This window comes from Bos indicus x Bos taurus, chromosome 10 (assembly GCF_003369695.1).
Source record: "Bos indicus x Bos taurus breed Angus x Brahman F1 hybrid chromosome 10, Bos_hybrid_MaternalHap_v2.0, whole genome shotgun sequence".
NCBI classification, from domain to species: Eukaryota; Metazoa; Chordata; class Mammalia; order Artiodactyla; family Bovidae; genus Bos; species Bos indicus x Bos taurus.
Window position 1 is genome coordinate 22,703,692 of NC_040085.1, and position 17,130 is coordinate 22,720,821.

General features: G+C 42.8%; 1 protein-coding gene across 5 annotated transcripts in view; it reads right to left on the reverse strand.

Moving 5' to 3' along the window:
* RYR3 (ryanodine receptor 3) overlaps positions 1 to 17,130 on the reverse strand; it is a 557,802-nt gene that overhangs the window by 78,587 nt on the left and 462,085 nt on the right. For all 5 annotated transcript variants that reach the window (XM_027553458.1, XM_027553456.1, XM_027553457.1 and 2 more), the window contains 5 exons: positions 16,597 to 16,718; positions 13,226 to 13,275; positions 12,788 to 12,848; positions 10,159 to 10,397; positions 8,716 to 8,797 (listed from right to left, as the gene is read on the reverse strand). In XM_027553458.1, coding sequence (XP_027409259.1) covers positions 8,716 to 8,797; positions 10,159 to 10,397; positions 12,788 to 12,848; positions 13,226 to 13,275; positions 16,597 to 16,718 — 554 coding nt within the window. The remainder of the gene's footprint in view (positions 1 to 8,715; positions 8,798 to 10,158; positions 10,398 to 12,787; positions 12,849 to 13,225; positions 13,276 to 16,596; positions 16,719 to 17,130) is intronic.

Here is a 17,130-nt window from a genome sequence, read left to right on the forward strand (position 1 = left end):
CCGACTCTGTGTGATCCCATAGACGGCAGCCCACCAAGCTCCCCCGTCCCTGGGATTCTCCAGGCAAGAACACTGGAGTGGGTTGCCATTTCCTTCTCCAGTGCATGAAGGTGAAAAGTGAAAGTGAAGTCGCTCAGTCATGTCTGACCCTCAGCGACCCCATGGACTGCAGCCTTCCAGGCTCCTCCATCCATGGGATTTTCCAGGCAAGAGTACTGGAGTGAGGTGCCATTGCCTTCTCTGATATATACATATCAGAGTATCTGAGTCCCTTTGCTATCTACCTGAAGCCATCACAACATTGTTAATCTGCTATACTCCAATATAAAATAAAAAGTTAAATAAAAGTGCTATGAAAAGGAAAAAGAAACCCATACCCAGCATCCCATTAATTGTCCTTCACTATGACAACAGCCAATAATTCCAGTAGTACCAAGACACCAGACCGTCAAAGCTATAGAGTCTCTGAATAGGATAACAAACATTTACTAGGGGACAGGGCAGGGAGGTAGCTAGGGGAGCCATTGTTGTCTGAGAAGTAAGCCAGGTAGTAAAGAATCCACCTGCAATGCAGGAGACCTGGGTTCGATCCCTGGGTTGGGAAGATCCCCTGAAGAAGAGAATGGCTACCCACTCCAGTATTCTTCCCTATAGAATTCCATGGACAGAGGAGCCTGGCAGGCTGCAGTGTGACAAAATAGCATGTCTTTATGGTCTCATAAAGATTAGAATCAACTTGCAACTTCATTATGCAGAGACAAAGGATACACATTTGAGTTGGGTTAGAAATGTGGTCTTAACTGGTCCTGAAAAAAAATGCCTTGACAAGACTATCTAGGGTAGAGTCAGAATGTGTTGGGGGCTAGCCTGGGGGTCCACAGAACTGTTCTGCTTGAGATGCCAGAGGAGTCTGCTGGACCAGAGAGAGGGAGGAGGGTGAAGGTGGGTGAATCTCGATATAAAGCTGTGTACCCCTTGGAACTTCCATACACTCCTTAGCCAAGTTATCAAACCTAAGACAAATGTGATCTTTTAATTACTTTAAAAGACAACTAATACATATGATTTTATCCCTTCTTTTCTATCTTCTTCTTGAGCTCAGCTTTTAGGGGATTAGCTGACAACTTACTTGGCCTGAAGTATTTGAGCTTCCAAATCATTTTCAAATCAGCCTCCAGGAAGCAAGAATGCCCTCAGCCAGATAAGCACTTGTTAGCTAACAGCACAGCCTTGTCCTTCTGTGAAAGATCTGACTGTTAAATCATCCCATCCAGGTCTGCTCTGGAAGGTCTATTTGGGAGCTGCATCAGTGGTAGAAGAGGCTTCCCTGCTGGCCCAGCAGGTAATCCACCTGCAAGGCAGGAGACGTGGGTTCGATCCCTGAGTTGGGATTATCTGGAGTAGGAAATGGCAACCCATTCCTATATTCTTGCCTGGGAAATCCCATGGACAGGGAAGCCTGGCAGCATTACAGTCAGACACGACTGAGCCCATGGCACATCAGTGGTGGAGGAAGGGAGGGGGCGGGGCTGGGGAGACTGCAGAGCCCAAGGGTCTCTCCAGAGAGCTCTGCAAAGCTGCTTCACTTCTGAACAGGCCCTGGCCAGTCCTGTTCCCCATCTCTCCTCCTCAACACCTTTTCTTCTCCTGCTGGGAGCCACCACGGGAGATCCCACCCATGACAAGGTCATATGGAAGAGATCTGACGAGCAAGGCTGATCAGAACTCAAGGGACCACCCTGAATCTGCTTGAGCATCTACCCCAAAACCAAAATCTGTCTGTCTTACTACTTTGTGCCTTTCACCAACTCTTCTGACATTAACACGGGGCTATCCCCGACCACCTTTCTCTGGAAAAAATCAACTTAGGGCTTTAGTTAATGGGCATGACAGGAGTGTTTCAATTCAAACCCCTCTGTTGGCATTCTAGCTTGCCTGACAGGTTTATCCATACTCTTGCAATTAACACACGTGATTGTTCACAACTCCCCAACCTTGAAAGGCACGGGAAGCCAAAACATTCTAAAAGTCCTAATAAGCAGAGAGTCCTTTAAGGGATGAAAAATTATTAGAATAGATAGTACTGGTAAAGGGCTTCATTATTGAGCCAACGCTTGCTGCCAAGTGCCCATATCCCTTATCCATTGTGCACCTGGGAGTGCATTAGTTAACATAGTTGGGATGTAAGAAAAACAAGCAGCAGCCTTGGAATTAACCACATCAGACCTTTGAGCTAATTGGTTCTTTCTTTGTTGTGACCCACTGCACCTTTGCTCCGTGAGAATGTAACTCTGTTTAGTACTTTCTGAGGCTGGGAGAAATATAAAGAAAAAACACTTCAAGGGAAAATAAGTTTTCTGGTTGAGCAGCCTTTATCAAAAAAGGGTCATAAAATGTCCACAGGTCTCCAAGGCCAGAAGATAATGTACACAACATTGTTTATGGGAAAGGTATGCAGAAAAAATCCTGGTTTTGATAAAGACAAAATAGATGTGATGTTTGGGCTGACTCTGTATGACTTTGCATCTTTCATTTCCCTCTATGTACAAGTCAAGGTATAAAAGTTCCTTTTGAAAATAAAGTTATGGGCCTCACTCACCGAAGCTTGGTCTCCCCGTGTCATTCTTTTTTTCCTTTTCCCTCCTTTTCTCTCTCTGTTCTTCTTTCAGGATGACTCCTTGGAACACAGGGGCTTTATTGGCTTTCTGTGTAAATCAAGGAAGATCAAGCCCTGTTTTCTCTTTTCTATCCTTATTGCCTAAGCCGTCATCCTGAGGGTACCCCTGGATCCTGCTGGGGCTGGACCCTGGCATTCTCCCACTCCTTTGCTTCTTTCTAAGCTCATGGTGGTGGTGGAAAGGCCAACCCTCAGGACAGATGATTGGAGTGAGGGCCTCTGCACATTGAACATGAAGAGCCACATGTCTTCATGTGACAAGGGGTGATATCAAATCTGAGAGCAAATTTTTAGTTGGGGCAGGGAGAGGAATCTAGGATACAGCTGGTCCTGGGCTGTCTTGGTACTAAATTGACCCATTCAGTTCAGTTCAGTCACTCAGTCATGTCCGACTCTTTGCAATCCCATGCATTGCAGCATGCCAGGCTTCCCTGTCCATCACCAACTCCTGGAGCTTGCTCAAAGTCATGTCCATTGAGTCAGTGATGCCATCCAACCATCTCATCCTCTGTCATCCCTTCTCCTGCCTTCAATCTTTCCCAGCATCAAGGTCTTTTCCAATGAGTCAGTTCTTTATATCAGGTGGCCAAAGTATTGGAACTTCGGCTTCAGCATCAGTCCTTCCAGTGAACATTCAGGAGTGATTTCCTTTAGGATTAACTGGTTTGCTCTCCTTGCAGTCCAAGGGACTCTTTACTTTAATTGATCCATACTACTTCTCTTCTCTTTCACTCACCAAAATTAAAGTTATGATCTCCCAAAAGTGGATTTCTACAGTTAGTCTGATGAAAGGCAATCCTTGGGGGCAATGGACAGTTCTCTGGTGTTATGCTGACTCCCTGACTTTAGGAAGAGGGACAAGCATGATATTTAGTTACTGACAAACTGAGTCTCTGCCAGCTCACCACAGGCATTTTCTAGTCTGGAGCACACAATGATGCTAATAAGCTGGAGGGAGAAACAACAGTTCTGGCCTCACTGAGAAAGTTCTTTCTGTAAAAGCCCAGAAGTCTGCCAGTTAATGCTCCTGGCTGTGAAATACCAGAGGGATGACCTTCGCCTCCAGGTCCAAGACCAACTGAGCTAGACAAAACTTGCTGCTAAAATACTGGTGGTTTTTAGCACCTGCCAGGGGGCATTGTGGGTGTGGACCAAGCAAAGCAAGGGCTACAGAAATAGCTCCATAGCAACCAAAGGGCACTGGAAAGAGAAATGCACTCTCCCTGCAAGCCCCCTCAGTTATTACTGTTAAGAACAGTATTTTTCATATAACAGTACTTGGTCAATGCTGACAGGCTGAAGAGACTTCAATTTTTTTTTTCCCCATTAAATTGAAGTATGGCTTAGATGATAAAGAATCTGGCTGCAATGCGGGAGACCTGGGTTCGATCCCTGGGCTGGGAAGATTCCCTGTAGAAGGGAATGACTACCCACTCCAGCATTCTGGCCTGGAGAATTCCATGGACAGAGGAGCCTGGCAGGCTACAGTCCATGGGGTCACAAACAGCTGGACACGGCTGAGCGACTTTCACTTTCACAGTTGATTTACAGTGCAAAGTAATCTTGTATGTGTGTGTGTGTGTGTGTATTCTTTTCCAGATTCTTTTCCATTATAAGTTTTTACAAGATACTGAATATATTAATAGTTCCCTGTGCTATACAGTAGGTCCTTGTTTACCTATGTTATACATAGTACTGTGTATCTTTTAATTCCAAATTCCTAATTTATCCCTCCCTCTCCTCATTCTCTTTCAGTTCAATTTGTATTTCAGGTTTTGTTAATTCCTAAGTCAGTCTCTCAACTTTTGTCCCATGAATTGGGACCTGCTTCTCAACAGTCTATCATCAGGGATATCGGCCGAGACAAAGTCATTCTAATAATAATTATGCCTGCACGTATCTGGTGCTTTGCAATTTTGAAAGTTCCTTTGTGTAAATTCCAGAGGATGCAAAAGAGAGTAAGTAACAGGGAGCAGGGGGGCAGAAAGTGGAGGCACAGCAAGGTTCTAGACAGCAATACCAGTGATCTCAGCAGTTTGGGGAGAGCAACGTTTGATCAGGAAATAACTGGTCAAAGCGGGCAGAGCAGGAAGGCAAATATAAATATCTCTAAAGTGTGAAGGCAAAAACAAAGTTTTAATCTGAAATAAAATGGAGATTCAATGCTTAATGTAGTCAATTACCAAACTTAGTCTCTTGATCTATCTCCATCAAATGCTCTATCAATTAATCAAAGTAGGGACTTGCCTGGTGGTCCAGTGGTTAAGAATCCAGCTGCCAAAGCAGGAGACACAGGTTCGATCCCTGGTCCAGGAACTAAGACACCACATGCCTTGGGCAACTAAGCTCATGTGCCACAACTATTGAGCGTGCGCTCTAGAGCCCTTGTCAACAAGAGAAGCCACTTCAATGAGAAGCCCACATACGGCAACTAGAGAGTAGCCCCCACTCACTGCACCTAGAGAAAGCCTGAATGCAGCAATGAAGACCCAATGCAACCAAATGAATAAATAGTAATAAAATCAATCAAAGTATATTCAGGTTAAAGAATGTTAAGCATTCTCCACGTTTAAATACACAGGTAAGAGCCTTTATCCTACTCTGAAATTTTGTACCTGAAAATTTACCTGTCAGTGACTGTCTCAGTCTAGCCTCAATTAGAAAATATTCCCCCTCAAAAGGCCTCTAATCTGTTTCAATGACTTTTTTCCTCCTCACAGTCAACCCTATCATGGAGGTGTCTGGAATCTTTTCTATTTACAGTGTATTCATGCTATAGTTGGAAACCAAATATTGAGTGGTTCCTTTGCAACCCTATAAGACATATGCTAGCCAAGAAACTTCAGTAAAACATGGCAGAGAAATGGTAATGGTAGGCTTCACTATATTTTCTCCCCTTTAAAACCCACAAGAGCTGGGGGAAAATTGAGGAGAAATTTAGACCTATGCTGAAATTAGAAAATGTGTGTTAACTTCACACTGAAAAATACATACCAAATCAAAAAAGTTTCAGAAAAGAACAATTAGCTAAAAGTTACTACAGAGAAAATGAGAGAGGAAAGTTAAGGAAGAAGTCAATCAGATCAGATCAGATCAGTCGCTCAGTTGTGTCCGACTCTTTGCGACCGCATGAATCGCAGTCAATAGATACAAATAATTTCCCTCCTTGAACAACAGCTAGGATCAAAAACCTCAGCAACAATATAATAAAATTGAAGATTCATTAAATAAAGTAAGATCCAATTCTGGAACCTGAGGGGGTGTATTAAGTTCTGAGAATAAGTGCAGGGGTTGATATGGAAAGGACAACCCGGGGACATGGTACAGGGAAATGAAACAGCTTCAAGACCAAAGAAGGAACCCAGTGAGCAGCAGCAGAGTCAAGTGTGCAGGGAACAAATCACCGGGTTCCGGGAATACACACTGTCAGACCACAGAGAAGCGAAGTCTGTACACTTCTGAAGGAGGAAAATTATGACCCAAGGATTTTATACCATGGAAACTGTTCACATATAAAGTCGGCAGATGATATTACAAAATATGCCAACACTCAAGAGTAAGCACTCTTACAGAAAAAACAACATAAGATGAATCTGGCCACCTAAGAGGTAAATCAAAATAAAAGTTTTAGGATGGGCAAATCACAATTTAGAAGGATTGGCTACACACTGAGTCATTTAAATATAAACCAAGGTAAACAACTCAAGGAATATTAGTCCTAAAATATTCCAGGGTAAAATGTATGTGTTATAAGGAATTACACAGCAAAAAACGAAAGGTAGAAAGGATAGGAAGTGCCAGAAATGCAAATGTATTAAACTTGGTAATCTTTTTAAAAGTAGAGCATTAATAATTATTTTAATTAATGATAAATGAAAAATATATGAGTTACATGTTAAGGAAATTCAGTTTTTAACTTCATCCAACAAGACAAAGTTATAAAGCAATATTATGATCCTAACATGTGTAAAAATGTACACATGTAGAAAACGTCTAGAATGGTATACACAAACTGTTACTAGGTGGGGTGATCTGGGGTGAAGAAGGAAGCAGACTTTTAATTTTACATAGGTCTGTACTGTTTGATTTTTTAAAAAAATAAGTATGTCTTACTTTCACAATACAATAGAAAATACATAAAAGTCACTAATGGCAGCGTCACAACTTGAGGATTTTAAATCTTTATATCCTGGTTGCTTAACTAACAGACAGACAATCGGGGCAGACTTGACCGAGGTGCTTCTTCAAGCCTGGCTTTCTACCTGCGTGGAATATGAAACACAGGCACCGATATTGCCAGCACTATGAGTACATGAATAAAGTATAAAAAGTCATATGAAGAATGGTCTCTTTTCTGGTCTGACATTTCAGAGTTGACCTTTCTTTGACTTTTTTTTTTTTTAAACAAGAGAGAGTAATGCATAAGCTTTTCAAAAAATTGTACCAAAAAAACACGTATACGTATAGACGCATGTACATACATACAAGGATCTTCCCAGGTGGCGCTAGTGGCAAAGAACCTGCCTGCCAATGCAGGAGACATAAGAGACACAAGTTCAGTCCCTGCGTTGGGAAGATCCCCTGGAGGAGGGCATGGCAGTCCACTCCAGCACTCTTGCCTGGAGAATCCTAGGGACAGAGGAGCCTGGTAGGTTACAGTCCACGGGGTAGCAAAGAGTTGGACACTACTGAAGTAAGTTAGCATGCACGAACATACATATAAACCAAGAGAATAAGAAATGATGTTGAGAAAATATTCACAAATGCTTAATGAAAGTAAAGACACTTTCCCTAGGTGAAATTCTGTATTAAATATTAAAAATTTTAATTCTCTTGATTTGGTATAAAATATGTTTATAACTTTTGTCTGCCCAGTTCCTATTAAAGGACAAGACTATTTATCTATATTTCATGTAAAACAATAAGGAAAGCTATGTAACTCTAAGGAATTAAACTCATAATCAAAATAAACTAGCTGTTAGTTCTTCAATTAATTTCTTGAACTCTAGAAGCTACTTAACAGTTGTAATTATGAAGACATAGACATTTCTTCAACATGCTTTGGTTATTAGCACATGATTTCAAGTCATCAGATCCTGAGTTCTTGAAGGAGTCAAAGTCTTTTTTTTGCTTTATTGAGAAACTGCAATTAGAATTTATGTAAGTTTAGATATGAAACAGGGATATACTGTTGGTTTGTTTGATAAAGGATCATAAATTGAGGAGGTCTACAGATCGTGGATATCAACAGGATGTTTAGATTAAGCAATTTTAAGCACAGATCAAATTCTTTCCAGTTTCCTTATTTGAAAAGGCAAAAAAGGAAAAAAAAATCTTCCAAGGATAAGTCTACATCTAGAGTTTGGCTAACACTGTGTTTATCTTTCTGATCTTCTCCATGGATTTAAACAGAAATACATAACACATGACATTTGATTCTGAAAAGCAAGGGGTGGCCGAAGGCCTCCATTGCTCCAGGCAGATTAGAGAGCAGAGTGGGAACTCAAACACCTTGGAAAGTCAGCCTGTTCAGATTCAAGACCACTGAGTAGCATTTCTGTTCCCGAAGTGTGAACTTTTTAAAAATTATAGTTAATCTGACAGCCAAGAATGGTAAAGGTCCAGGGCCGTATCACATAGAAACTCATTAAACACTAAAGCAACCGCCTCACTTCCCTTGAGCTTCTCAGCAAGCTTTAACCACAGGAACTCTGGAAGCTCTCTGAAAGCTGTGATTATAAAGAAAGAGATGTTTCTTCAACATTTTTTGGCCAACAGCACATGATTTAGTTTGGCTATATTGCTCCTCCAGCCACGTACATTCTCCAGCTATCTCCACGGAAGTCATACATCTTAGAAGCCTCATTAACACTTCTAAATACTGCCATAAACATTTCATAAGCGAGGCTCAAAATCACTAAGCCATTTCAGTGAGCATTTTGCTTCTGCTGGATTGGAAAGATGCTACTGTTAAGTGTTTAAAGACTTCAGTAACACATTCAGCCCGAACGTGTTAGCCTCTTTTGTTCACTCATTACCTTTCAACATAGATGTTCTTTCCTGTCCCGAGGGAGTAGAGGCTGCACAGTATATGGTAGCATGAAAGCTGCACATCACCCACTGGAAAGAACAAACAAGAACTGTCATTCTCGTGCATCAACCCCAGAGGTCCACCTCCTGCACACAGCAAGGGTCTGCAAACAGAAAACACACTGGCTTCACCCAAGAGCCAAAGATCTCACTTTTTTTCTTTTTAACAAATAGAGCCCCTCTCTTTTCAAATGCCAGTTGCTGAGCTGGAAGAGAAAACACCATAAGGAAAACACCCACCACTGTGCCATCCCAGGTCCTTTGTGGAATCCCAGATACAGATCACATAGCTTCTCAGGGAAAGGAATCATTTGACCAGTGAGTCCTTCCATGCGGTATTTTTTTTTCCCCTCCAATAGAGGGAGACACTGCAGTCAAATTTTATCCAGAGCACTATTTCCTTTTTTTGAAAGGAAGAATGAAAGGAATCTGAAGCTTGAGTGAGCTTTTTATTCCTTTTCCAGGGAGACGTGTACAATGTCCCTACTTCTTATGAGACAGAGCAAAATACCTCATGTCCACCTGTCCCAGCTTCTCTGATAGATGTTTTACAAAAGGTAATTCAATTGTATTATGATTTTGCCATGTTTCTCAAGGGAAGGGCATCATTCACTTAGGTACTCAGAATTTAATGGGCAGGCTACATGCCTCTATTAATGTATGGAACTCACAATACGGCTGGAACTAATTTAACACAAAGAACTAGTTTAATTTCTTATTTTTCAACAAGAAAGTGTGCTGTTTCCATGACACAGAATAATGAGTTTGGATGTTCCCCTCCTTCTCCCCCAAAGCCCATGGAAACAACTGATTTTCACTACTGAGGGCTATGGAAGACACAGCCTTAGCCATTGGCCATTGGTTAAACTAATTCAATCATGTGCCACCATTTACAGTATGAAATTGAAGCTTGGTGGCAGGATAAGTAGGCTGAACATAGTACTAAACGCAAAGTAAAACCAACCAACTATGGTCTTTCTTCTGGCGGCTCAGATGTTAGCAGCTTTCCTTTGTTCCTGATATACAGTGAATAAATTAAAGCTTCTTAATAGGAAAATTGGTGTCTGGGAGCAAACCTGTATCTCTTGACAGATTTCACAGATAACCTTTTCAAATTAAGAGAGAACACAATGGCTGAGAGTGAAACCAGTGGGTGGAAGACTGGTCCTGGGTACAGTGGGAAAAGGTGAAATATTTATAAACTGATATTTGGGGATCTCTTCCCCTCCAAAAGTCTACTCCTTTTTTTTTTTTTTAATTAAGAAGGAAAAAGTGTGGAATGGTTGTCTCTACTCTGCCCTGAAGGTCAGCCTAAGGGAATGAACCCCACACTTCCTAAGGATCTGCAGCTGGGTACACATGAATCCATGACAGACGGCAGGTCAACTCACAAAGTAAGTCCACCCCGAACTGATGCTGAGCCACGTGCTCAAAGATGGATGTCAAGATGGGGAGCAGAGCCACCGTGGTGTAGTTAATATTTTGAGAGACGCCTTTGATCTGTGTTCTGGAATGGGTAAACTTGCCGAGCTTCAGGTTTTCCAAAGTTTTCTCTAAGTCTTCCGCTGCATTTTCAAAGAATGCCCGTAACCCGGCTTTCACCAGCTCTGAGCCTGACTTCATGACCGTCCTGTAAGCAAACAATGTTCAAAACCAGAAGCATAACCCAAACCTTTGGCCAATTCCCTTCTAGAGTCTGGGGACTTTCAGTGCAACCCGGGCAGACATTTGACACCCCTGTCACTGCAGTAATTATTAACACCCAAAAAGAAACTGGGATCACAGAATCCTGAAGCATGGGCCAGCAACTGGAAGGCAGGCTTGATTTGAGGGCATGACTGCTCAACTCTTGGGACTCCCACGTGGCATGGTGGTAAAGAATCCACCTGCCAATGCAGGACATACAAGAGATGCAAGGTCAATCCCTGCGTTGGGAAGATCCTTGGGAGGAGGAAATGGCAACCCACTCTAGTATTCTTGCCTTGAAAATCCTACGGACATAGGAGCCTGGCGGGCTACAGTCCACAGGGTCAGAAAGAGTTGGAAATGACTGAGTATGCACACATATACTGGTAATACTGCTCTGGGTTGCTGTCTACACTTTACATTGACACACTGCTCAATTCTTAGAGAATGGACAGGACGATCTAGAGAGAAACTGATATTGGTCACCTGCTATCTATATAATATTGCAGCTGGTTACATTCTTCTGGAAATATCTAATTAAAAGGACACAGAGAGAACTTCTCTTCAGCTCCCCATGGGCTCAGCAACTTTTATAAGGGCTAGTTAGAAATACTAGCTCTCCTGTGATGCAGGACCTCTTAGAAAAAGAGGACAAAGAATTAAATCAACTGAAGCTTATGTTTCTATCACTTCGCAGGGATGTTCCGGCTTGGAGAAGGGGAGGGAAGAAGGGTCACCCCCTTTTAAAACAGCTTACTCAGACCACTGAAGAAACCATATGGGAATAGAGATTAGCTATGGGTATCTGGGGCTTTCCCTCAAAACTATCTTATAAAACTCAGCACTGGAACAAAGCCTATCGGTTATCTTTTATTTTCCATATTTCTACATATTATTCACAAGATTATGACAGGCTTGCCACAAGGCCAGATGCTTTTTATCTACAGCATTTTCACGATTATCATCCAGCCAATCAGAAACATAAAAACAAGGAAATAAAGTCAGTGAGGCTTGTTCCTATCCTGTAAGTATTTATAAACCATCTTCCTCAGATTTTCTCAGGAATGACTATGAAACACACTGACTTGTGTTCTGTTTAGTTTTGTAGGAAGAAAACCCGCTCTTAAGGCATTTTGCAAATTTTGGGAATAAAGATTCCTCATCCCAACTGCACCCCTGGAATGCTTTGGTCTGATCCTGCAAATTTTGTGCTGTTAGTACTTCTGGGCCTCCGAGGTGGTACACTGGTAGAGAACCCATCTGCCAGTGCCAGAGATGCAAGAGATGTAGATTCAGTTGGGAAGATCCCCTGAAGTAGGAATTGGCAACCCGCTCTATTATTCTTGCCTGAGAAATCCCACGGACAGAGAAGCCTGGCAGGCTACAGTCCATGGGGTCACAAAGAGTTGGACACAACTGAATGTGTACAAGAGTTTTAAGGGGTTTAGTACCTCCACAACATATTTCTCTCAGAAACCTGAAAATCCCCTTTAATTGCCCTTAACTTTTTTTTAAACCATTTTTAGTTTATAGAGGTTTTTATCATCTGGCCATTCTTTTAGGCTGTTGCCTCTCTTCTGCCTTGGGTTTTGGGAAGCATGTTCTCCCGACTTTGTGAACAGCCCTGCTTAACAAGTCTGCTTATAAAAGCTCCCTTCAGTTCTTTGCCTCTTTTTATCTCATCAAATACTTGATACTACCATAATATATGTACACACACACACACACACATATATCTGATGTTATATACATAGATGTTATCCATAACATCTTATTAAAAAAACTCAAACTTTTTGGTCAATCCAATGTGTGAAAGGAAGGAAGACTTCCTTTTTTGTTCAGCCATCTTTCCTACAGACCCTCAGGACACCTTCAGGCTGGAATCTATCTTTGTCTTTGATCTTTTGGTAATCACGTCCCTTCCTTGGCCATTTTGAACTCAGAGTGCTGTGAGTCCCTCTCCCAGGGTCCTTATAGCCTCACCACCCATCAGATAGCTTTTACTTTTTTTGTGGAGAATTAGGTACAAAGTGGTACTTTGCCACGTTGTCTGTTTTATCTTCTGAAAGATGAACTTCTCAGTCAGAGAAGACAAGAATTGATCAAATGCTCAGCTTTCAGCATTCAGTATCTGTCACGACAGTGGCTCTCCATCATGAGCTGAGAAAAAGTGTGCTGACATCAGGGTGATTTCCATCTTTTCCCTGTCTTCCCTTCTCTCCCTGGCTCCTGCAGAGTGGTGGCACGTTTCTTCTTCCATACAATAATAAGTGAAGAGAAAGAGTCAGAGGGGGGAGTCCTGAGAAAATACTGGAGAATGCTGGGCACACTTACCTTGTGTCAAGTGTCTGAGCTAAGATGTGAAGACAGCTCACCATTGTCGTAGAATCGCTCCCTAAAATAAAAAATATCACCTGTGACTCCCCAAGCCATTCAGCCTGTCATTTAAACCCAATCTTCTCAATAAGCACAAACCACAGCCCAGCATAATTAACCACCAACATGCAAAGTGCCAGGGCTCTCTTTGGGGCCAAGGCATTTATCTCCAGCCTGACACATGGCTTTGTGATGGATGTTAGAGGCAAAGCTTAAAACATTCATTGGCATGGAAAATCTAAGCTGTTTGAGGGGTACAGAGGTCATTTATCATGCTTCAGCCCAATTTTCTATGGCAAATTTAGGTGACACCTTAGTCCTAAGGCTCAGGTTGTCTGTGGGACATGAGTTGAGGGTAATCACAGGACGTGCAGCCTTTAGCAATACTTCTCTTACCGAAGAGGGAAATCCTGTGTCGAACCAGAGCAGCGAGTTTGCAGAACAGGCTAAAGCAGAAAAAAATGCAAGTGGGAAAGGGACAGAGATTCAAGGCAGACCCACTTAAACCTTATCCCTCAGCCGCCCATACGGCAAAACAAAGTGCACAGAATGCCCCCCCCCCCCACGCCCAGGAAGACAGACTGCGTTCCCCTCAAAGTGTCCTCTGGACCACACTAGGAAAACATGCGGTTCCCCCTGTCTCATTGGAGAATCATGAAAGATACCTTGCAGGCATCTACAATGTTACAGAAAACAATCCTTCTGCAACAGCTACAATATTTTGCAATGAGCCAGCTGTTGTAAACCATCTCTTGTTATAGAGTACTAAAAACATTCATTTAGATAACACCCACATTTGGGTAAAAAAGGGTTCTGGAAGGATTTTTCCATTGTTGCAATGGATTGCAAGCCATTTTTATTGTCTTCACTGGGTGAAGGGTGTGAGGCCTTAGTTGGGAGGTGGGCAAGATGGCAGGATTGGAATAAAGATTCAGGTATGGGCAATACTGTTTTGCACCAGAAACATTTCAAGGAATGGCTTCTCTCTGTCATCTCCATTAGCCTACAGGCTTAACTGCTGTCTGATCCATGTCTTTGAAGCTAGGAAATCCCACCTGCCATGCTTTTGTGTTTTTTCTGACCCTATTCGGTGCCTTTACCCATATTTTCTACTATGGAACCTGCTGGAGTCCAGTTGTGTCTTACTCTTTTACTTTTCACAGTGCCTAATAGAGTGCCTTGTGCAGTCAGCAAAGAGCCCATAGGTGCTTCTGAACACTCTCCTGATGGCCCCCCGTCTAGGGCACTATGGCCATCATTTGACCCGTGTTCCTGGAGGAGATTGCTGAGAATGCTGACATTATTTGACATTGGCACAGCTAGACAAGAACGTGGCAACCCTTTCAGGGAGCAGTCCTTCCTGGAGGAACAGGAAGAGGGAATGTAGAATAAAATCACTCAGCACAGGCTCTGGGATTCTTAGATGAGATCCAGGTGAAGTCCTTCCCATGGTCTTAGAACTCATGCTCTAACACAGGGCAGAAGTCTTTGTGGGAAGGCCAAACGAAGAAGAAATCCATCTAAGTGTTGGTGGGGATGAAAACTTATTCACTTCTCAACGGTTTTCAGTGAATGCCCTGAGCCTTTCTGGGCTGTCTACTGGAAACAAGAGCCAAAGTCTCTCCTGGTTAGTCATTTGTTTTTGCAGTGGAAATAAGTTGGAAACCCTGTCCTCGAGCTTAGGAGAGCTCAGAATAAGTTAACAGAAACTTGGCAGCCAGCAAGTGTGAAATGGGGCCTTTTCTCTCTTCCCAGGGTGTTTTTTTTTTTTTTTTGAGTTATGTATGTGATGAAAACTCATGGAGTTGGCAGGGATCCTGGAGGAATATGAGTCCTGTGCATCTGCCAGAACTAGCTGGCTGTCATGATGAAGCCAGCTCACTCCTCTGTGCTTTAGCTTTCTCATCTGTAGGCAGAGACTCATAACATGACTCTCTTAGTCTGCAGAATTAGGGGCTAATAAACTCAGTTATTTCTGGCAAAATGCTTCCAAGTGGACCCACTCTGTACAAACAACATTTTTTAGAGCTAAAGCAGATCCTTGGGTTGTTTGATTCTGATAAAAATGTGGCTCCCTTTGCTGTCAGAAGTGCTCTCAGGCACGCCAAGGCCAGGGCCTGAAATTTTCAAAGGCCCTTTTTTTTGGGTCACCTTTGGGGCCCACCATTTAGGTAGAAGCACTGTTCTTTGCCCAGAGTTATGAGGTCCAGCATCCCCCGGCACCTCAGTCTCCTCTCAGAGTTAGAAGGTGATAAAGAGGTCCTCAGGGAAAGACTCTGGAAAGCAGTGACACATGGCAGCAGATGCAGGAGAGGCGGGGCATGGATGAAGGCTGCAGACCAGAGGGGCCTGTAAGTGGGAGCGTGTTCAGGGCCGAGACGACCACGGCTGTGGGAGGGCGGCACGCATGCTGACGGATCTGAAAGCTATTTGCAAGGCTGATCAGCTCCAGGTTGTATTCCAGCCATGACAAATGGTTCCTGGCTGAACAAATGTTACATTTCCATGAATTAATAATCTAAGAAAAATAGATGAAGAGAACAGACACACCTGCCCTCTGTTGGCTTATCTGAATATCTCACTTGGCACCTCATTTTCCTTCTTACAAAATACACTAGTGCATCGTGGAAATATCTAGGAAATGTTAGGTCAGTAACTGGTTGTAAGTGCATCTCATTTTGACAGCATGGGCTTCTCCCTGTTTAACAAATATCAGTAAATGAAGTAACTTCAGTATAGAGAAAATGCCCCTCGGTCTGGATAAAGAGGGGTGGGCTTTCATTCTTGCTCTCATTATCTGGGGTCGCTTTAGGCACTGGAAGGAACCTGCTCAAACCTCAGTTTCCTCATCTGCAAAATGGAGATCATAATATCCGGGTGGTTCTTAGAAATTAAAGCACTGTGGTGTTTCACAATGATACTTCCACAGGTGGGCAATTATTTGTGCATATGAAAAATTAAGCTCACTGCTGAGACAATCCTCCCAAGACTGTCAATGGCTAGGTCCTTATAAAATATAAAGTACACTCTTCACCACCAATGGATGCTAGGGAAAGGGTGAACAGACTACTCTGATTGCAGTCCTTAACTCTCTGCTCTTTAGAAATCTAACCCATGTTTTTGTCACTCATAAGTCAAATACAGAGAGAACCTGAGGCACGGTGGGATCCACCTCACAGCCTGATCATGAAGCACCCCGCTTTGTTCTCAGTTCTGCTGAGACATCCCCATGTCTCATCTAGTGGAACGAGAAGGCAAGCTGACACTTTTGATTAAAATTTGTTTCCTGTTAGAAATTTAAATTGAACTATGCCAGCCTAGATTTCAAATCTCAGGTCATCCATACCAAGACTTGTAAAATCTGATTCTTTAAAAGCAATTTAATCTTTAAAAACCTGATAAGAATGGGGTTGAAAGCAGTGTTAATCTGTTTCTTCTCAATGTTGTGTGTTTGCTTTCCCCAAGCTTCAGAATTACCTTCACCTTTTTCTAAATATATTTCAGGATGGAAGTTGATCTGAGTATATAAATCTACCCCCTAATCCTACTGATACCCACAAACAGTACACTTCTCTTGGTTGCCAAAATAATACACAGGTAAGTATGAATAAAGTCATTTTCAGAAAAAAGATGATAACAGAAACCTCTGAGCTGCCAATTGTCAGGCCACAGCTCATTTCTCCAAAAGATTCACAATTTAAGTTCCAGGAATCTGGGGTTTCATGGAAATCACATCAGCACCATGACCTTCTCTTCTGTAGACTCACCTGGCCACCATTTCTTTCTCCTTATGGGAGGCATACCCGCTGCTGCTAAGGGGCTTCAGAGGGGAGGACAGGAAGTACAGGCGATGATTGATGAAGTACTGGTCAACCAGTGGGAGGAGAACCTGAAAGATCCACCAGAAATGAACTGAAAGATCCGCTAGAGATAAACTTCTAGGAAGCTGGCAAAAGTCCTTCCTCTGGTTCCTTTGAAAAAGTTCCTTCTCAGTGAGCAAAAAGCCTCTGAACACTGGTCCTGGAATTTCCAGGAAACACTATCCTGCGGATCTCAGTTTCCAACACATTTTCTTTTCCTAGTCCTGTAACCAGAGGCCTTGGGTACATGTAAAGGGACAGAGGAAGATACTAAGCACCCAAAGAAGTGCATATGGGGCCCTGAGTCAACACTTTCAGGGGTGTCCTGTACTTAGCCTGCGCTCAGATGTGGTTTCTTGGGCATGGCATTCAACAGTATACTTGAGGAATGGGCTAGCACCACTAGCCTGGAGCATCCTGGCTCTGCTTCTCAGAGCATGG